This window comes from Alosa pseudoharengus, unplaced genomic scaffold (assembly GCF_046254945.1).
Source record: "Alosa pseudoharengus isolate Yale_2024_CS ecotype anadromous, Long Island Sound unplaced genomic scaffold, YU_APseudo_1.1 YU_APseudo_1.1_scf_7, whole genome shotgun sequence".
Lineage (NCBI taxonomy): Eukaryota > Metazoa > Chordata > Actinopteri > Clupeiformes > Clupeidae > Alosa > Alosa pseudoharengus.
The window spans coordinates 34,693,229-34,716,260 of record NW_027468859.1 but is presented as its reverse complement, the minus strand read 5'-3'; the positions used below and the strand labels follow the sequence as shown (position 1 = coordinate 34,716,260).

Below are 23,032 nucleotides of genomic sequence, written 5' to 3'. Positions count from 1 at the left end.
TGTACTCCCGCAGCTGTTTAAGCATTGCTCAGAGGTCTCTTTCTCTCTCTCTCTCTCTCTCTCTCTCTCTCTCTCTCTCTCTCTCTCTCTGTTAGCAGAAGCAGAAGAGTTGCGCCGAGTTACTTTTTCGCCATTACAGGTTTTGACAATAGTTTCTATACACAATATCCACTGTAAAACAACAAACAAAATAAAGCTCAACGTGAGTTGAGCTAGCGGTTCTCTGCAGGGCTTATGAGAAGCAGATTGATGGTCTGATGGCATTTCCCATCACCTCCCTGGGCCCTTTCGTGTCGTGACCCCTAGCAGGACGTTGGTGTGAGGTCAGCTCCGATGAGCTGAGGAGCATATGGGTACCAGGGCCCCGCGGTGAGAGGGGTTAACGCGCTGTAACCGCACACATACATCACTGCCGAGCCAAATAAACACTAAAAATAAACCCTCTCCTGACAGCGCTGTCCTTACCGCTGTCACCGTTATGAAGAAAAACAGGCGAGGAGATGGGGAATGGAGGGAGAGGAAGAGGAGGAGGAGGAGGAGCAGCAGAGGAGGAGCAGAGGAGGAGGAAGAGGAGAGAACCAAATACTGCAATAATCTGCCTTCTTCCAACACCTCAGCCCCCTTCCTCAGGAACAGCGTTCACTTCAACCAACTCACACATGCCACCCCATCGGAGAGGCGTCACAGCACAGCCCTATAATAATGCCTTATAATAATGCAGCACAGCACAGCCCTATAATAATGGTCAGACGCCACGTCTCTCAGTCCTCTACTACGCTGGGGGTTACATGGGCTACTGTGTATCAGCAGCGCGCCAAAAGGTAGCGCCGGACTGGACAGTGGCCACATCAGACAGAGATGTATTCGTCTGCCGGGTGGGATTAAATAAATAGTACAGAGAACAAACAGAGCCTTGTGTTTCATCACCTCCCGCGTGAATGTTCTGCTTCTTCACCAGGGCCCCAGACAGACAGTCTTCTCTCGCTCTGTAAACTAAACATAGCCTGTGGGGCTCTACATGAAGCGTTAAAAAAAAAAAATTATTCCGCTCCACACAAAATGCAGAATTCTCCAAATCCAGCGTTCTGTGACAGACAACAGAGCCCTGGTCCTCTGCTGACACATGGCTGTAGAAGCTTGGACTAAAGCCTACAGTCTGTTTTGACAAGTACTGAGAGATGGTATCTTCTGCTGCTTTGAAGAACATGGCCATATCAATAAACTTACAGACCAGTCAGTGATAATTCACATGCTCGTGGCTAAGACTGCCACACATGGCCTGTTTATAAATGATGTAACTATTTCAGCTTGTTACACCACCATTAATGACTACCGCAGACTTTTACAACAAACCTACAATGACAGAGGTAAATCCCACCATTTGCTCGTGTATCATTTATCAAGGCTAGGGCAGATCAGGTCCCCCCCGCAGCAGCCAGAAGTTACACTGATCTTCAAACAACTATCACAGGGAGGGAATAAACAAACAAACAAATAAATAAATAAATAAATAAAGAACCCACCACACATTTGTGCTCAGTGATGCAACCATTAAAAAAATAAAAACTAGATGTACCGCAGAGCGGTACAAAATATGACCGCCGCTCAGTCCTGTACAGCTGTTCCGCGAAAATAAATCACACTTCAATTTGTCTCCATATTTTACTCCATCCCCCACTCTTGAAACTTTTGTGTATGCTTGTTTGGCATGCCTGAGTGTGTGTGTGCGGCTGCACAGAAAGTAGCCTACTGGTGCTGAAAAGTTGAATAGATTGTAGAATAGCCAAACAAGATGTAGCATTGTTATAAAACCTTTAAAATCTCTAAACAATCACAAGTAGGGCAGTTCATCACAGTTCATCCATTGCAACTGATTGATGAAAGGTCATTTACACCTGTAGGCTACATTGTATTTGGGAAAAGCAAAAGGTATCAGCATAATGTTATTTATGTATTTATTTGTTTGTTTTTTGTTTGTTTGTTTGTTTGTTTATGAACAAAAACATCTCTGTCAGTTCCATGCCGTTTTCAACAGCTATCAAAAACAAAGGTCATTTTTGGATGGATGGATTTTTTGTGAATGTTTCTTCTTCTACATAAGATTTTAGTCATCTTTAGTTCATGTAATACTTCATTGTCAATGCACAAATTAAGTAACAGTAGTCTGAAACGTTATTGTTAATGCACAAATTAAGTAACAGTAGTCTGAAACTAAATGCTGTTTTACATGTAACCAGTGGTGCAAATAACTGACATGTCCAAATGGGCCTTGATGAAATGCGTCGCTAGACTGTTCATACACATTTTAACGGGCCAAAGTTGAAGAACTGTTGTCCGTTATTGTTCGTGCAAATATAGGCTGATTCATGTTCCCTTGCATTGTGTAACTGAGGTCCATGGCTAGTCTGGCTTTCACCAGACCAAGCTCAATCTTTTAAGAAATCAAAAAATAAATAGCGGGCAGATCAGGCTGGGTTCATCTGGCACCCGGTATTGTTTAATTTTCCGATTGAGATATCCACGCTCTGGCTATTCTAAATGCAAAAATGCATCAGGGAGTTATGACAAAACTGTAACTAACAAACTAGATCCTAATAGAAAGCTGTTAGCTTCCCTAAGCTACAGGTAGGCTTATAAGGTAGGCCTATTTAGGCTACAACATAAATTGTCAATAGGCTATGCTGGCGACACAAATAAAATCTCCTTTGGCAACCAATGGCTTACGCCTTACAGTATCAAGCGGACTTAAACTGCCATATTGTGGCGAAAAGTTGTAATAAAATTCATGCAGCTCCATGAGTTAAGGAAAGCGCGAATGAAGTAGCCACTTCTAAATGGGACCCACTACACAGTAGCTTAAGGTGTGTTGCTAAAGCAACCATAATGAAATGAAGGTGTCATTGTCTTTTTAATTTCACAGACTACAACTACCAAGCTGGAATCAAAGCACATTGATTCCCCTCTCACACACCCTGCACGCACTTAAAACGAAATAAACAGGCGTCTTAGTCTCACGCATGTATAGGCAAAACTGTATCAGTAACGTTGGTAAATCTTCCATTGCACAGAATGATTTTTGTAGCACGTGCAACAAATGACAGTCGAAAGATACAATTACAGTGCTGCTATCAATTTGCTTGGTATATCCGCATTTCTAGTTTTCTACAAATGCAATCAATCAAATTGGCCTCCATCACTCAACCAACGCTAACGGTAACACTAGGTCCTTATTGATATTATAAGATTAAGGTACCTGCAGTAAAAACCAAGCATGTCCGATAAACATCCTCAGATTTATGTCGGCTTCAAGAAGAAATGGGAATTACATTTCATGTGAACATCGTCCTATCCTTATTAGACGTTCTCTGCGGTAAATTACAGCCCATTGTTTTTTTCAACCCACTTTTAACTTCCAACAAAATTACGTCTCACTGCAACGATGCGCCATCTAGTGGACAAACGACTACTTATCGCCAATACTGGAAATGCAGCCATGATGATGGTGATGAATATTTATTATGGCTTTCTTTTAATCCCACTGAATTTGTAATTATGTATCGGCCGTTCTAATACCGATAGTATGTGGGTGCCTGTGTGTGTGTGCATGTGTATATGTGTGCACCGCCATCTACAGGCCAATGAGTGTACAGTCACTAAATGTACACATAACCTAATTTTTTTAAGACCCCCCCATGGATGAAATTTTACGAAACTTGGCATACCCCCAGAGAATGCCAGGTCAATCATACACATAAAATTTGGTACAGTTCTGAACATCTTAACTGAAGAATTAAAGCAGAATAATATTGCATTTTCATTTTTTACCGGGGGGGTGCAAATCACAAATTAGTGATTATGGGCCAGGTTGATGTGGGCCCTTGCGACCAACATACCATAAAAGATTCTTCATCCTCAGTGCCACGGTTCAGGTAGTTATTTAGGAAAAACTGCTTTTTTTGCGGTTCGGGGGGCCCAGCACGGGGGTGGAGTGGCCCCCGGGGACGAAACGAAATTTTTCCGTAAAAGTCTAGTGGGGCTACATACCCACCAAATTTCATGTGCCCCGGTGGTTCGGTGTCCCGGGTATCGTTGACCAAAAATTCAGGAAGTAGATGACGGGAATTCTATTTGGGGGTGATTTCATTATTCCTTCTGACGATAGCTGGATCCCTCAGAGGGGAGTGTAAAGGGAAGTCTCTGAGTGAGAAACCAGGAGAGGGGAGTAGAGGGGAGTAGAGGGGGGAGAGGATAGTGGAGGAGAGGAGAGGGGAGGAGAGGAGTCGAGGGCTGCAAATGTAAAATGCATGGAATATCCCAGAATGGTTTTACAGAGACAAAAGCCCCTAATTATCCCCTTATCACTGGAGCTTTTTTTGCTCTCTTTCTTCTCTTTGGTTATTTGAAATTCAAATCTCCACCTGTCATCAGGATCGGCCGTGCACCCCAAATCTCCCATGATCCTCTTGCTCCTATGACGGTGTCACGTTCACAGCAGGCGGCGCTTGTCACAAATGAAAGCCCTTTAAGGCAGTGGAGTATCGTCAAGAAAAAAAAAATGTGACAATGTTAATTGGGCCCTTGTTGGCACAACAGAGGAGAAACACAAAAACGCCCCCTTGACAAAAACAAAACACATAAATAAACAGATACATACAAGTGAATAAACATGGCCCCCATCTTGGCAACATACGACAGCCTATGTGGATGACATATGCGGGTAGGATAGCCTACGTAGTGGTGGAGCTGTGACACAGTTCCTCACCTCTAATGGCTGATTCATTAACGTGGTGTTTTTACAGGCTCCATTAGCCTGGGCCCCATGGCGACAGCTAAGCGAGAGTGTGTCTGTGCGCGACGAAGACGAGGCTCAGAAGGGCTGATTACGTAAGCATCTCAGCCGTGGCGAAGCAACAACCCAGAAACAAAATGCTTAACCTAATTACTCTCCAAGTCCAATGACAAAATGTTTTTATTTTTTGCCCATTACAATTTTCTCATGAGTCATACGGACATTTAACGGAGGCCTAAAGCACTGAATATTCATTGACTTTTAGAATCAAAACAGCATGGCAATTTCTTTGCCTAAAATTGCCATTTTAGAAACACAGGGTATTCGAAAGGAGTCACGTTTTTAAAATGCAATGCTGTGGAGAGAAAATCGAGACAGTGTTCATGCACAATAAAGAGTGAATTTGGTCTGTCTTGCCCGAGCCTCAGCTGGAAGTAAATGATACAGGCACACACATACAGTATGCATGACCGCACGATCCACCCTTTTTTCCCCAGGCACTGGAAGAAGCACTACAGGAGAGGAAGCAAGACATGAATAATCTCTCCTTTTTTATTCTCTCATTCACACAGTCTAAATTTCACACTGTCTGCTGCGGTCTTGACTTTTCATAGCTCATTTTCTTTAGAATGCCACCAATGTTGGAATGTCTCTCAGGGGATAATTAAACACTTTTATGCATTTATGCAAATGCCAGAGCTGTGATGCGCTGTCACCCTACCTCCACCTCATGTCTCTCTCTGAGAGGGTTTTGTGTATTCTCTGGCAGAACGCCAATTTGTCTGCGAAGCAGAAGCATCTGCATATAGTCTGACGGCACTCAGTGGGCGGAGCAAAAGCCCACAGAGGAGACGATTAAAAAAACAACATCAGAGGTGCGTTCAAATTCGGCAAACATTGGCGAACGTTTGTGGTGAACATGCTTTTTCTAAACAGTTCAATTTGAACGATTTGGTGTTAACATTCCATTGTAACGGCAATTGCATTATTACCTTTGTCAAGCCCGGGTCCAGCTCCACTGGATGTTCACAGAGAACTACCTCCTCAGACTGTTTGCGAGTGTTTGCAAATGTTTGGCAAATGTAAGGTAATTCAAATACTTTTGAAAGAAGTAACTAGTAACTGTAACTAATAACTAATTTTCAGTAACTTGCCCAATACTGGCTGTACGAGAGACTTCTCTCATTTGTCAGGTACCTGCACCCACCCGTGGTTTCAGTGCCACCATGCCCACCCAGTGCCCCCGAACCCTTACCTGGCAGGTGTGCCACAGGTGGTTGGCCAGGTGATTGATGTGGGAGAAAAGGAGGCACAGGAGGGTGGGTCTGAGTGTGGCACTGCCACCCAACCGGATCAGGCAGTCGGACAGACACTCCTGTGATGGGAACTGGAAGAGAGAAGAGAGAAGAAGAAAAGAATGATCAGAGGCTGTGGACATGGAGGAAAGTTGGAGAGGGGCACAAACACTACACGGTGCATGCCATGAAGACACATCAAACACACACACACACACACACACACACACACACACACACACCTTAATAAATGCAGTGGTGTACCTACAAATGCACAGCACAGAGCATACACACATTCCTGCACACATGGATGTAAGAGAAAGCCGACATTGAGACCAAAGGAACACAGGAGAGCACATTTCTGACAGCCACCCATGTACACACGCACGCACGCACGCACACACAGAGAGAAGATATTCACACAAAGCTACTTTCCTACAATAGCATAAGGGCTCTTAGCGATCAAGAGCATCTGATTTCAGTAAACAAAAGCATGGGCATGCCACACAATGCCTTCAAAAACAAGGCTAACATAATGACAACACCATGACATGGATGAGCTCTTAATAATACATAAGACTTGCTGCACATAATCATTTATGATGGTGAATTGGTACGGATGAAAAATTCAGCACTTTGCTGGGAGCAGAGAAAAGATGGGATATCAGCTCTTGGTGAGCCAGTAGGTCTTGTTGAGCTGAGCTCCTGAGCCATGAATTCTCAGCCCAAACTGGGAAGAGGGAAAGGCAGAAAGAGAGTTGAGAGGTAAGGAACTAAAAAGGTAAATAGCCCACTAGAGCGTTTTTCCCCTAAACCATTCTGTGACTTATAGAGGTGGTAAGACCAATACAATCTATGCAATCGAGAAAAGATAAATAAAATACATAAATAAACAAATCAAACTGAAGCTCAGGGTGCCAGACGAGGGTGGGAACAGGGCCGTGAGGACCGAACTCAGGATGTTGATGACAATCTTCAGTAAAAAAGCAAATTATTCTGTACAAGAAGAGAAACCAAGTGATAAAAATATATGTTTTACTTCATTTTCTGGAAAAAGGAATATTCCAACCAGGTTTGCACTTCCTTCATCTCTCCTCTAAACCTTCCCACTGTCCATCTTTATAGGTCACACACCTCTTTTCCTCAGCTTTTTGTTGTAATTTACCGGCCGATTATTATTATTATTATTATTAGTTTGTTTACTACAGTGCCTAAAATATTCTTAAAGAAAGTAATAATTCATTTCCGTTAGTAGGTTTCCCTCAGACAAGAAAAATGTCAGGCCAATCAGCGACGAGAGGGGAAGACAAAACCGAAACTTATTGTGATAAACAGAATACAGAACGGGCATACATTTTTCCTGACTGTTGATGCTGTTTATTGTCAGTTCATAAAGTTTAGGGGAAGTAGGAAGTAGCCTAACATTAGGAATCTCTGATCCGTGATTGGTACGGCTGGACTAATGATTTCTATAATGAATGAAATGACAGCAAAAACCTCTGCAGACCCCTCATATCTTGGTCACAAACTGTTCAACCTCCTTCCCTCTGGTAGGCGAGGCCAACAGGGCACTGTTCTCCAAAACCAGCCGACACAAAGGCAGCTTCTTCCCCCAAGTAGTCACTCTGTTGAACAGTCAGAAACAGTCCGCCCTCCCTACCCTTACACTGAATAAAGTCAGTCAACACTGTTCTGCTCATCTACCTCATGTATACTTCAATCTTACAATTACAATATTGTTATTCATACATTATCATTGCACTGAACTGCCTTGCACTATATTTATATTTAAATCTTAAATCTCAGTCTATACTGATATTGCACTAATCCTACCTCTCTTCAATTGTATATTGCATCTTGCCTGTGCCTGTTGAGGTGTCCACGACCATGGCAACCTTGACAGGGACAACAATGATGCGGACATCCCCAGCCACACTCACCCCCCGGACAATTGTACTACCCTACAGTATCCCACCCATAGTGTTCTATTAATTTGCAAATGTAGATACTGTATTTATACTTATACATATTGCATAGCCATATTCTGCTGTTCTTCATTCTATTCTCACCGTTCTGTTTTTATTCTTTTATGTTTTTAAATTTCTATTCTGTGTTAAGTGAGTGTTGTACTTTGAGAGCAAAGATTAACCGGAGTCAAATTCCTTGTTTGTTTACGCAAACCTGGCCAATAAAGCTGATTCTGATTCAAAGTTAGTGCCCGTCGTCATGCAAGTGTTAATAGACTGAAGGAATGACTGCTATCTGCAGGCAGTGTAGATCGTTCTAGTATAGTCCATCTTTCTTCCCTTCTCTCTCATCACTGAGATGTGCATGACATGAGAGACGTATGTATAGAAACTTATTTTCACAACTGCGCCGCACACTATTCCCAAAGGTGATTGCTTAGAAATGTGTTTTCCCCACACCCTTTACTTGATAGGCAGTGACATTTGAGTAATGGGCTACCTGAGCATTTGGACCTACTTGTCCTGCGTGTGTGTGTGTGTGTGTGTGTGTGTGTGTGTGTGTGTGTGTCTGTGTGTGTATGTGTGTGTGTGTGTGTATGTGTGTGTGTGTGTGTGTGTGTGTGTGTGTGTGTGTGTGTGTGTGTGTGTGGAGGGGCGAGGACGGGCAGCCACTTCACAGAGAAGCAGTGGGCAGCTTGTCTCATTCACTCGCTCTCCGCACTGCCAGCACATAACAGCTCCATCATTAGTGGTGACTGAACTGTGAAGAGGTTTATCAGAGCTCCTCACGCCGAGATGTGTGTGTGTGTCTGTGTTACTGTCTGTCTGTCTGTGTATGTATGTGTGTGTGTGTGTGTGTGTGTGTGTGTTGACGCCTGCCACCTCATCACAGGGCAGTAAGGTGGAAGCTGCCCCCTGGTGTACGAGGCCAGGTGTATCTGTGGAGCAAACCATTACCATGTTGGATAATAAACAACATTTCCTTATTTAATGCAAAAACTGTTTTTCCAAGGTCTAAAGGTACGACATGCTCCCGCGTCTGTGTCCAGTGCACGCGGTGCGTGACGAGAATTGCGTCATCAACGCACATGTGGGGGGTTTCGTGTGCTTCCCAACAACTGTTTTTTTGACGCGCGCAAATGTGCATGGAGGAGCATACCACTTGCTTTAGAGTACCAACAAATAAGGATAAACTAGAAGGGTACTTAGAGAGCACAGACCTTTACCAGGGGCATATGATCACGTAATGTTAACGACGGTGAAAAATAATTATCCCTCCACTATGTCTCATGAAAATATGTCTTGCAGTTTTTACATTAACCTGCTGACAGACAGACACACAAACCAAGAAGCAGCACTGCGAGCATAACATCCTTGGGCATGAGGTGATGCAATTTGAAATCAAATTATTTTTCTGGTCATGATTTTTCACTCTGGCTTTACCAATCTATGCTCCTCTGCTCACTCAGGAGGGAACAACTGTGAGTTTTGTATCCAGGCCAACTTGAAAATGATGCATTTGGCCCATGCTCAGGAGGAGGAGAAGGGGGACAATCACAGGATTCCTATTAGCTCAGCTTCCACACACACAAATTCTCCGCAGAGATTAACTAAAAAAATGCAGTCTTCTTAAATAATGGGCTTTGAGGAGAAACACAGAATTTAAAGCGAGACACCACACCACAAAGAAAGCCGAGAGATAACGCTCCTTCTGAACAGGCCCGATTTAGGGCTCATCGCGGATCAAATGGAAAGCAACAAGAAGTCAGTCGCCTGATTACAACAACGCTATGAGTATAGACGCTCCAACAGCAGCTCCACAACCCAAGGCGCAGCTTCATGGGGGCACCGCAGACCCAAGGGGCATCGCAGACCCAAAGAGCAGCTTCATGGGGGCACAGCAGACCCAAAGAGCAGCTTAATGGGGGCACCGCAGACCCAAGGAGCAGCTTCATGGGGGCACAGCAGACCCAAGAAACAGCTTCATGGGGGCACAGCAGACCCAAAGAGCAGCTTAATGGGGGCACCGCAGACCCTTGACAGCACCTGATCAGGATGGTGGTGCTTGCTGCCTTTTTCCAAAGCATGAGCTCCTCCATCCCTATTTTGCATAAAGAGCAAGGGTTAAAATGATGCACATAATGCATTTACTAACCTGCAAGTCATATTAAATGAGGAAATCTACCAATGGTGTGAATTTTATCGTTCCTCAGATGCCAGAAGACATGTCAAAATTGCCACTAGCAAAAGACAATGACCGCCAGGCTTACAGTAAATGGGGATGGCATCGTTACAGGGGCATTTCTCCAACCTCCGGGGCAGCCTGTAGGGGACTGTCATGTTGGATGGCCTCAGAGACCTGACTCATGGGGTATCTGTGCTCACGGGTGCTGAGATGAGAGCCGTCTGGTCTCGTCGTCTACCACTATACCACAAGACCACGGGCCGACATTAATGACCAAGGAGGGGGGATTGTCAAAACATGACATATCTGCCAGACATGACACCCACACACACTGCCTGTGGGAGCAGACGAACAGGCCCTCCGGCTATCCTCCGAGTGCTGGCATCAGGGTTCGAAATTAACTTTTTTTTCTCAGTGTCCCGCAGCTGTCCCGAATGCTACTATCCCGGACTTTTCATTCTACATAATAAACAGCATTATAATCAGTAACTTGCATCACTTAATTAACTCATTCTGGTCCACCATGTAAGTTCTGAACACTTTATTTAATAAACACCATTTTATTAACATTAATCATCTGCTTTCACACAACACTAATTTTCAGAGATTGCGCTTTTGGCTCTTTTTTGAGGTTGCATAGACTATTTCCACTTTTGCCCTAGTTTTGTGTCGCCTATGAGTCACGTAATATTCATTTAACCCAGCGGTCCCCAACCACCGGGCCGCGGGACATTCCTAACCGGGCCGTAGCCTACCACATGAGTTAAAAAAAAAAATGCATGCAAACTAAACTAAATTTAATTCGCAATAATGTCACGTTTTTACATGGCATAGGCCTATATGCAGTTGTTTGATTGCATGCATGTTTGCATTTTGCAAGGTCTATTTTCTTACGTCTGTCTGTCCCGCCTTCAACACTTTTACATATTGCCTTCAGCGCTGCGCAGCCTCAGGTCAGCTCACTTCACCTTCTTAATAGCGAACGGTAGTGTCACACGAAGTTAGCTAAACTGCTAGAATGAGCAACAAAAAACAAGTCTTTAGCAGGTCACTGGCCAGTGTTTGAGTGGCGAGAGCCGCTGCAGAGATTTCTTACAGAAAAAAAGTCACCGTTAGCTGCACATTTTAGTGATGAGGACTGGGTGTCAAAACTCGCTTACCTGTGTGACATATTCGGGTTGCTTAATGACCTCAACCTGTCACTCCAGGGGAGAATGACGACCGTCTTTAAACTGGCAGATAAAATCGCAGAATTTAAAGCCAAGCTTGATTTGTGGGGACGACGAGTGGACCGGGGTGTATTTGATATGTTCCAAACAGTAGTGGGGGTTTTGGGAGAGACTGAGGCAGGGCCCTTTCTCTCGCAGCTGGTTCGCGATCACCCATATTTTGTTAAGCATGTTCACACTTATAGATGTAGCTTCAAGTTGTTCAATATTCATAGTTCATATTGTTCAATTTTCAAGTAATGCGCATGCACAACACATATGGAACATGCAACATGGAACCCCCGACCCCCCCAACCCCCCCCCCGCCGGTCCGTGAAAAAAAAATAGGAAACAAACCGGTCCATGTTACATAAAAGGTTGGGGACCCCTAATTTTTACCAATACGGCGGATTCCTAAGGAAACACAAGCACCCATCCCATTTGGGTATCTTACAGTATACTATATTTGCACCAAAAATTACATTGTAGCCTACAGAGCAGTAAACAGTGTTGTAAGGCTGCGTGTACAAAACCGCTTCTTTACAGATCAGCTGGCTAACGCTGCTTTTGCCAGCTGCCCGTTACGCCAGGTCAAATTTTGTATAATTTTATTCAGACGAGAAAGATACGTTTAGATCTCCATGTGAACAGTTTAGGAAAAAAGTACCTATTTTGAAAATTTGCTTTGCCATTTTTTCTACTGTCCCAGAGTTGTCCCAGACATCATTCTATCGAGCCCTGGCTGGCATGCCAACTGATGGCTGAGATTAGCACAACCCAGGCTGATCCCGTCGCTCTGGTTGAGAACAGTTTATCAATTACATAAGTCTGTCATGCATGAAAGGCATTGGAGCTAAAGATTAGATGATGGTGAAGATGAGTTGAACATAAAATGTTTTTTATAAATCTGGAGAAAACACCCAGTGATATGTCGATCTTAGTAGATCAAAATCAAGTTCATGTTCATGAACAGCCAATGATTAGATGATAGTTTGTCTGAGTTGAAAATAGTCTGTTAATTATAAATCTGGCAAAACACCTAATGATATGTTGACCTTAGCTGATCCAAATACATGTTCAAGTCCAAGTATGTGAGAATGCAGACCAGTTTGCTGTCGAGCCCGAACAAGTGTCAATAAGTTTCACAAGGCATGTAATTCTTCTACTACTTAGTTGACAGGACGACTGAAAGGGATGGCCCTGGGGTCTCAAACATTACTCTGCGGGTTGAGGCAGATTGGAGTAAGGGCAAACGGGTGAGTGGTGATAGACTAGCAATGATTCGCCATAAAAGACTATGTATCTCGATCTCCAGTCCTGAGCCAGGAGTCCAATTTCTTTGGTCATGATAAATGCATGGTGCGGTCCTGGAGCAAAGCTAACTCCTGTCCATTTATGGGGGAAAATGGCATGTCACCGTTGGAAGAGTTACAGTGTTATTGCACACATACTCCCTTGTAGTCAACAAGGTCCTAGCGGACAATACGGCTGATATTTTACAGCCGACGACCTCTCTTTCCTCTAGCCAAAGACTGAGCAGCTGCTTCTTGTAAGAAAGGCATCACGGCGAGAACACGTCTTTGAAATTGCTTTTCCAGAAGTGACTTTGTGTTCTCTGACTCAATACTGAACTTGATTAATTGTGTTTTCATTGACCTATGCTGTTGCAAGTATACTACACCTGGAGCCAGAGTGCATTTTCTCTGAGCACATATGCACTTTTCCACTTCTCCATTAGCACCCACACATTTAATTAAAGGTACTTTTAAATATATGCCCTTCTAAAAAACTCTCCCTGAAAACTCAATGAGTAGAACAGCACTGAAAGAACAGCCCCATTCTAGCTCTGCATACAGCACCAGGATTTACACCACTGTAATCCAGGAGCCAGTAGGTGGCATAAACAGAGATATTGGTGATATGTTTGGCAATGGGAGGTTAAACTACTAGGGAGACGTAAGGCCACAGAGGTTGATGTGATGTACCACCTGCTTGTACATATATGCTGGTGGTGACATTACAAGCAGCAATCGATCTGGTTTTACTGATGTTCAAGGTCAGCACTGGAGAAGTAAGAGTCTGGGGATCAATAATGTTTGCAGTTGTTCTGCAGATGATACAGCAACTTTTAAATTACTCAAAAGTATCAACATGAAAACAGACCTCTTCCAATGGGCTCTGGAGACTAAACAAGCAATTACATTTTCAGCCTTAAACCCAGAGATTCTCACTAAGTCTGCAATAATCACAAGACATTTTCAAATAAATCTTTTTGTCTTAGATTTCTGAAGCGGCCTAAGATCAACAATGATATATGATGTATGTGTGTGTGCTTCTGATGCCGGCCCAGTAGGGGCCTATGTTTCTGAAATCAATCCACCTGCCGATTTGATTTGTAAGCCCATTCCATTCATCTCCATGAGCATGGGGCACGATCCTCCATCAACCAAGCATGACAGCTTTTACTCAGGCATTTTGACACAACACTAATTGCTTTCAAGCCCCCCTCCCCCCCCAAAAAAACTGATTTTGCCATAGTGTCCACCACTCCTGATTTAACAAAAAACGAATATTAAAGGCAAAGCAAACAAACACTCATCCTTACACCAGCAAGGATGTTTCAATTTCTGTGGGGGGAACTGGAAGTCAGGAAGGAGAACGCCTCAATGCCACAGAGGTGTTGAGATGCCAATTTTCTCCGGTCACTAGTGCCAGTCCGCTGCAGGGTGAGCAAATCTGTTATGGCAGGCTTCTGGCTTGAAGTTCAGACAGAAGACAATGGCAGATAGCCTGACGAGCCAGATCCACATCAAGATGTAGGGTCTGGGAACTCACCATTGGCAGTGCTCAATCCGAGGGGCGGGATAAACGGTTGTCTTTCAAATTCCCTCTGCATACAATAGGATAGCGCTACAACCCATGAGTCTCATGTGTTTTCCCACACAATGTGATTGGCCTGACTAGAGTTTGTTTTTTCCGCTAGGGTGCGTCTAGATTTCTAGGCTAAATGCGGAATATCCACTGGGGTGAACCATCCCTTTAAGATCAAAGTATATTAGCAGAAATTATGTGCTGATTTAAAGGGGCCAAAAAAAATCCTTTGCAGTCTCCTACTCACAGCTGTAGGCTGTTACACAGCATGTCTCACATCTCTGCAGAGACAACTACCTAGAATGACAAATAGGACATCTGGTGAGCGAGCCTTTCTTTACAAGCCTGATGGTCCATATGTTAATCATGGACGTGCTTGAACTGCATCCCAAAGTGGGTGTAAATACTAACAGAACAACTAACCGCAATCCTATGTGTGTCTAGTGTGTGTGTGTGTGTGTGTGTGTGTGTGTGTGTGTGTGTGTGTGTGTGCATGTGTTACAGCTGTAGTGTGCTTGTGTGCAGTGTTGCCAGGTCATGTGAGGAAAAACAAGCAGCAGGTCTCTGAAAATAAGGCCAAAAGAAGCGACCCAATACCAAATAGTTTGCATCCACTCCCCAAATCCCTGACGTTACATTTCTGGGGCAGTCATGTTAGAGGAGCCTACAGTTACAGCGCAGAGGCATAGGTTAAAAATGCCCTTTGTGTACGTGTAGAGGCATAGGTTAAAGAAGCCCTATGCAACAATTTTAGCAAAAATCACCTTAATTATGCAGGTTGAGAGTCGTTCTCAGGCGGCACACTTAGATTTTTGCTACCCCAGAGCTAACTTGCAATACAACTTGCCATAGGTAGTTAGCTTCAGTTAACAACCGGATCTCCTTATATGGGCAAAGATGCCCGTTTTGGTTCTTTTTTGTAGGCAAACTTCAGAGGTCTATTGCTACCAACAAAGGTTGGCAACCCACTCAAAGGAAAAATAAAGTGTTTCAACCAATAACAGACGAGATGCGCGTTTAGGAGAGTTTACATTGCACGGGAGGGAGGGGGAGGGAGTAGCGAGCTAGCTCTCTGTTTTGTTTGAACATCAACAGATGTGACATATCCCCGCTATCACTGATACAACCTTTAAGCCCGCCCACCGACTCTATACACAATGTGATTGGCCTGACTAGAGTTTGTTTTTTCCGGCTCGCAAGCCAACGGAGAGTTGCTGGACGACCCTGGCTGCAAATTACATTTGCTGCCGCTAGGGTGCGTCTCGATTTCTAGGCTAAATGGCAGAATATCCACTGGGGTGAACCATCCCTTTAAGATCAAAGTATATTAGCAGAAATTATATGCTGATTTAAAGGGGCCAAAAAAAATCCTTTGCAGTCTCCTACTCACAGCTGTAGGCTGTTACACAGCATGTCTCACATCTCTGCAGAGACAACTACCTAGAATGACAAATAGGACATCTGGTGAGCGAGCAACAATGCATACAGATGTGCCATCCACATTAACTCTGCATGATGCATTATGCCTTTCTTTACAAGCCTGATGGTCCATATGTTAATCATGGACGTGCTTGAACTGCATCCCAAAGTGGGTGTAAATACTAACAGAACAACTAACCGCAATCCTATGTGTGTCTAGATGTGTGTGTGTGTGTGTGTGTGTGTGTGTGTGTGTGTGTGTGTGTGTGTGTGTGTGTGTGTGTGTGTGTGTGTGTGTGTGTGTGCATGTGTTACAGCTGTAGTGTGCTTGTGTGCAGTGTTGCCAGGTCATGTGAGGAAAAACAAGCAGCAGGTCTCTGAAAATAAGGCCAAAAGAAGCGACCCAATACCAAATAGTTTACATCCACTCCCCAAATCCCTGACGTTACATTTCTGGGGCAGTCATGTTAGAGGAGCCTACAGTTACAGCGCAGAGGCATAGGTTAAAAATGCCCTTTGTGTACGTGTAGAGGCATAGGTTAAAGAAGCCCTATGCAACAATTTTAGCAAAAATGACCTTAATTATGCAGGTTGAGAGTCGTTCTGATGGTTCTACAACACTTTTTGGGTCGTTTGGTGGGTGCTTCGTCTCCCCCTAGTGCTTCTCCACGAAATAAACGAATATGCAACTTTCTGGTCCCGGACCGAAGAATTCTGATGTGACTCGGCGGAAGGCCTCAAAAATGTAGTCAGATTGTAGTTTCTAAGAAGACTGCAAAACGGACTCCGACTTGGCTTTGTTGCTGTTGAAATTGTAAGTAGCCTACCCTTGGGTGAACTTTGTTTTTGTAATGTGGTTTGATAGTCTCTTGAACAATGTGTTTGCTCGACCGTTTTATTGTGAGCCCTGTATGTGTTTAGCTTGGTTTCTTGATGGCTAGCTCGCTAGCTAGTGGGGGTTTAGCGTAGCAGTCACTTGCTACCGAAGCTGCAGGGGGAGCTATGTCGTGAAAAATGCGAGCCCAAATCAGGCGAAAACCCAGAAACAGCGAAGGAATAACCAGACTTGCATAGGGTTTCTTTAAAATGCGCTGTGTGTAAGTAAGTAAGTAAGTAAATATACTCTTTTGATCCCGTGAGGGAAATTTGGTCTCTGCATTTATCCCAATCCGTGAATTAGTGAAACACACTCAGCACACAGGGAACACACAGTGAAGCACACACTAATCCCAGCGCAGTGAGCTGCCTGCAACAACAGTGGCGCTCAGGGAGCAGTGAGGGGTTAGGTGCCTTGCTCAAGGGCACTTCAGCCGTGCCTACTGGTCGGGGTTCGAATAGGTAAAAAAATGCCCTCGTACATGTAGGCGCTGCGTGGATTCTATGCAGAAACAACAGAAACAGCAACCCACAACTTCACCAAAAAACAAGCCCAAGTCGCTAATAAAAAGTGCACTATGGCAACACTGCTTGTGCGTCTGTGTTCTGCGCTCCTTTGTGTCCCGGTCCCGCCTACTCCTGATTGCTCCATGGGGGCTCCTGATTGGGCTAACTGAGCAGCCCTTAAAAGCCCTGAGATGTCAGACAGACAGCCAGCCTGTTGGTGCCAAGCAGCATATTGGTGGTCATGTGACTTGTAAAGTGTAGTTGTGTTTTGTGTTGGCTGTACAAATCTGTGTGCGAAGTTGCAGGCTACTGGCCTGTGTGCGCCCGAATTGGGTGGGTGGTAGGCATGGGCCAAATGATTCTATTCCGGGAATCAGTTCTTTCAGTTCCCTTCACCTTCACAAATCGTTTGTTTGATTCGTTCTTTCAGTTCCTTCAGTTCCTTAAGTCAAAATATGCTTTAGAACACCGTCTCAGTTGTCTTAAGTCAAATATCCTTTAGAACATCATTTATGTAAATATCAAGCATAATATTAAGCACATACGTGCCTTTTTTCATAAATATACTGAATGGAATGCAGTAAGAATCAAATGGCGTCTTCCAAGTTCTAGCGCTGGCAGGCAGGCAGGCACGTAATTAAAGCCAGGCCTATCATTTGTTTACCCATGGCAACGCGGTTGCTACCTGCTGTAGTACTCTCATTCACGTTTTAGACTCAATTGCGTTATGCGGTCGAGGGAGATGAAGCTCTGTTCGTTTGTATCTTTTATTACGTGACCATATTTTTCTATGTTAAAAAATAACCAGTTCTCTTGTTTTGGGAATCGGTTCTCGTCGTTCACCTTCGGGATTCGTTCTTTCTGCCCTATTCAGTCGCGAACTGCCCATGCCTAGTGGGTGAGTATTTTCTGTATTTTGTTAGTTTTGTTGCTGCGGGGTTTCAACACCTCCCGGAGGTTTTATTTTGAAAGTCTAATAAAACGCCAGGTCACTCAGCTATTTCCTGGTTATACCTATGGGTGAGGTGGGGTTGTTTTAGCCTCTCTTCTTTCAGAATTCTGGTTTCAGTTTACCTTTGTGGTTAGTGAAGAGTTGGTGGGTTATGTCGCCATATGCTTTAGCAACGGCAGACAAAACTCTGTGTGTGTGTGTGTGTGTCTGTCTGTCTGGAACATACTACTAGCTTCTAGATATGTGTGCATATTGAGGAGCATAGTCACCCAAGTTTCACAATTATGCAGCCTGTGGCTGTGCAATTACTGCACTTTTGGACTTGCTGAAAGCACAGTAATTGGAAAACTGCAGGTAGAACACTTTCACGGCACAATCTTCATTATGCGCCAAGGAAGAGTAATCACAGACTAATGAGATCTGTAGGGAGACTGTATGCATTTTGAAGTATTTTAGAATTATGTGCATTTTGCTTCACTCCACAGTTCAGTCCATGCCAACACACACTGTCATAGGAATCTGAGCAGAGAGGCAATAATCTTCCAAGTCATGCAGAAATATGATAACAAGGAAGGGAAATTATTAATTTAGTCAGCATCAGAATAGTTAACTGCCATTAACTCAAAGTTGATTGATACTGTACATTCCATATGATCAGCCGACAAACCTCTTACTGTTTACAGTGGCTTTAATGTCAGCATGGTTTACCATTGCACTTTGTACAAGATGAATTATTCTTTTTAATTTTTGTATATCTATTATATCTGTTTAAGAATTTCATTACAGATATCGATGTGATATCTTTAACAAGTACATGACAGCAGCTCTGATCACCAAACAAAAGCTGTAGTATTGTTTTTACAAACATGCAGAGGTAAAAGTCCAGTTTCAGAAAGTAAAAGTCCTACCATGTATACCTGTGCATTTAACACAGGTGATTTCACTAAGTAGCTCATCTACCTGGCTGAGGAGTTGTACTTATTAGATTCAGCTGATTTAGGCCATGTCAACACGATGACCGTTTTCGTGAAAACAGTAAAGTTTGTTATCGTTTTTGGCCTTGCGAAAAAAAAATCACTTTCGAAAATGGGTTTTGATTTGATACAGGCAAAAGAACCAGGACGAATTAAACAGTTTTTAATTAAACATAATTTACAAAGACATCGTAAAACACTGAACGCTAATAGTTTGTCACTAGCAACCTACAACTGTCAAAGTAGGACTGGGACAATGCGTCGACGTAATCGATGACGCAAAAAATACGTTGACGCAAAATATGCGCGTTGATTCGTCAGACCCAAAAAAATGCGCAGGAGTGTAGTAGCAACGCAAGTGGGTAAATATCAAGCATAACGTGTGCCGCCAAATATTTTTAATTCATTCACGATTGTTGAAGGATTGTTGTTGCCACATAGAAGCATTGCATAGAACACGGCAGGCTAAATTGCTGTGAAAACGGTAAGAAAAAATATGCTGTGGCGTTTTCGTGCAGATGCATGGGGTAATGTTCACGTTATTCAGACAGATGGGCTTGTCTTTAGTATTTCTGTCACACCCAAACTACGTTAGGGTGGTGTGCTGTGTGTGTTGGTGTGTTTAGCAACCAGAATTTCAAAAATACTATTTTTTCCTCAGAGGCAAATGTCTACAAAATACAGATATATCTACTAAATATCTGCTAAAAAAAACTGATCATAAAAGCCATCTGAGCCTATATAGCCAATAAGCTGCCAATGGACAATTACAATAGCCAGGTGAACTAACACTTAGCTCTGCATTAGATTGCAAACAGCAAACTTAAACTAGAACCCAATAGACTAAAGACAACATGTATTTAACATGGTACACACTTGATATGCCTTATCTCCCTCTCTCTCTAGTTACCCACACAGAAAGGACATCATGAATTTAGGGCAGCCGTGGCCTACTGGTTAGTGCTTCGGACTTGTAACCGGAGGGTTGCCGGTTCGAACCCCGACCAGTAGGCACGGCTGAAGTGCCCTTGAGCAAGGCACCTAACCCCTCACTGCTCCCCGAGCGCAGGGGTAATGCGCCGGGATTAGTGCCTGCTTCACCTCACTGTGTGTTTCACTAATTCACGGACTGGGATAAATGCAGAAACCAAATTTCCCTCACGGGATCAAAAGAGTATATATACTTATACTTAATTTGACTTGCCCGATTGAGTTGAGTATTATTCAACAGGTGGCCAGTGAGCTTCTTCAGGCAGTCCTCTGCCTGGGTGAGGAATAGCCCCGGGGGTTTACAGTGGGCCCGCCACTCATCCACGACCTGCGCCACCACCTGTGACGCCTTGGGAAGCAAAGCCTGCTGGAGGTGGCACTGAACGTCCCTGGAGGCGGCGGGCACCAGGGAGCCGAGCAGCTGGCACACCGAGTCCCAGACCACAGCGCCGTAGCCATCCAGGGAGAGCCCACGGGCACCCAGCTTACGCAAGCTGCAGAAGTTCTGCAGAAACTGCATGTGGGAGAGCAGGGCGTTCTCCCGCCGGTTGGAGCTCGCCTGTGGGAAGTGGGGCTGCCTGGGGTGGGAGGGGATCGGTGCGGAGGTCTCCGTCTGGCCCTTCTCCACACATAGGGATTGCTGGAGGGACTCTGTGCTATTCTCTGTTCCACAGCCTGAATCAGGCACCGAGTTCATTTGCTCACTCGACAAGGGTCCCAAGGATGGGATGAGATCCTGCGAGAGTATTTCCATTAAACCATCACCTGTGGGGAGCATCAAACACACATTTAAGCGCATTTAAAACACCTGTAGGCTTCTAGATGGCTAGAGTTACACATTTTCACTCATTCTTGACTGAGAGAGAGTGTAACTGGTATAAGACAAATAAACCAAATAAATTAATCTACCAGTGTTAGTAGCATACAAATACTAATCTTGTTATTTTACAAACACAATATTAAAAAGCCTTCTTTATTACCAAAAATGTTAGATCACTTTAAAAGACTGAGAGCATACTGTGAAGTTATGTGAAGAGTTGGTATAAGAAAAGCATCCCTCTCCCTCATCTCTCCGAAGCCAAAAGACAAATATGGAAATCCTAAATTTAGAGGGCAGTCAGTAATTCTAATCCCATACACTTTTTGTCATTTTGAAAGATTGCTCCAAACAGTCCTCTACCAGCCAATGCTGAGTCGGGCCTTTGCCTTTTCTTCTCTAATATTCAAATGCGAATTACAGTTTACAAACTCAGTTTGACTAACGTACTAAAGCGCTAATAGTTTTTCTATGCGCAGAAAGCGAATGCTGTGCTTTGCCATATTGCATGGAATTTACTAGGATGTTAGCCCTAGAAATCTAGACGCACCCTAGCAGCGGCAAATTAATTTGCTCAGCCTGTACGTCTAGTACCAAACCATAGGGATTTCTATTGGCTGACGCCGTGGACGTCATCCAATCACAGCACTCTATTTTATTAGAGTCTTAAGGCGGGCTTAACAGGATAACGACAGTCCTGCGACGGTGAACAAGGAAGGTGGCTATGGCGAACGAAGAGCGGTTGTTTGAATCGGCGTTGGCGTCAACTTTGGAGGAGTTGAACTTGTCCTTTTCTTTGAAAGTTGAGCAACACAATGCACTTAAGTCATTCCTTTCGAAGAAGGATGTATTTGCCGTTTTGCCGACCGGATACGGATATGGTCGTAGCGCTGGCATATTGCATGCCTAGGCAGTTTGAAAGACAATTTTCTGCCCGCCCCTTGGATTAAGCGAGGTGAATGGTTCGATTCCAGACTATACATTTCAATGATATAGGATGGCCCACCAGGCTACTAGGATGTCACTTCATTACGTAAACAGCGCTCATCACCGCCCGCTGTAACAATCAACCTTTTACCTTTGGCTGTGTTAACTAAAACGCAAAGGGGCTCTTTTGAAAGATTAAGCAGTTAACAATAAACACGGTCAGTTTGTTATGAGATGCCTGAAACAATGTACAAATCAGAGTGCATCCGACACTTAATCAAAACTATAGCATAGACCACGGTATCTTCAGTTTACCAGCAGTAAAGGAAAACACGCACCAAACAATAAACCAGAATCGCGCACAGTATAGCGATTTATATTTTCATACATTAAATGACCCACACAACCCCCAATTAATTCAATGTCCTTTGTTTTAGTCCCGAAAATAAACCTAGAAGTCCAAACTAAGCGAAAGATATCCTGTCCTTTGCCAGGACGCCCGCAAGAGTCTGTTTAATCCCAACAAGGAAACGAGAAGGCCGCTGCCTGCGAATTGTCCCGCGACGTGCAAACAAAAAAAGGTAATCCACAAAAAAGGGAAAAAATGCGTATATACATATAAATAAGTACATATTCATATCACACTGATATTATATGAGACCTACTGACATATATGTAATAAATAATACTTAATTTTAAGTAATGGCACCTAAACTAATGTGGCAGTGTCACAACGCAAATACAGCGGAGTTAAGTGATTGCAAGATTAAAAAGAACCAAAGTTTAGTGATCATACATGATAATAAGATGTCAACAAGCAGCGACATACTTACAAACTCTAACTGTTTAATGCACGTAGGCTAGACTACAGCTATGACTGAATACCCTAGTCTAGCAGTTTGGGAAGTGGATGTTGTGAAAGTGAAAATACAATATTAGAAAGGCAAACAAAAGTTAAAGTTGCTTTTGACATAGTAGCCTACAATAGAAAACTGATGCTCTGAATACTGATTCAGCTGTCTCTGAGAGTTTCTCTTATTGATGCATTTAACCCGGAACTTGGAATACACCTGCTTTTAACAGGCAGAAGTTTTTCACCGCATTGGCTACATATGGCGGAGAACCTCCTCCCCTGTGTTTTCATATGTATATGCATCAATGCATATGAAAAAAAGTTCAATGGCAGAATGTTCAAATGTATCATGAAAGTCATTTTTGTATATTTTTTTTTGGATATTGGATGTGAGAACAAGAA

The 23,032-nt window shown here is 43.6% G+C and overlaps 1 protein-coding gene across 1 annotated transcript in view; it reads right to left on the bottom strand.

The window, feature by feature from the left end:
• The window catches only part of mei4 (meiosis-specific, MEI4 homolog (S. cerevisiae)), a 43,947-nt gene that overhangs the window by 17,536 nt on the left and 3,379 nt on the right, over positions 1-23,032 (bottom strand). The window contains exons 3-4 of the mRNA XM_076271961.1: positions 20,248-20,798; positions 6,045-6,176 (exon numbers count right to left, since the gene is read on the bottom strand). Of these exons, the coding sequence (XP_076128076.1) occupies positions 6,045-6,176; positions 20,248-20,798 (683 nt within the window). The remainder of the gene's footprint in view (positions 1-6,044; positions 6,177-20,247; positions 20,799-23,032) is intronic.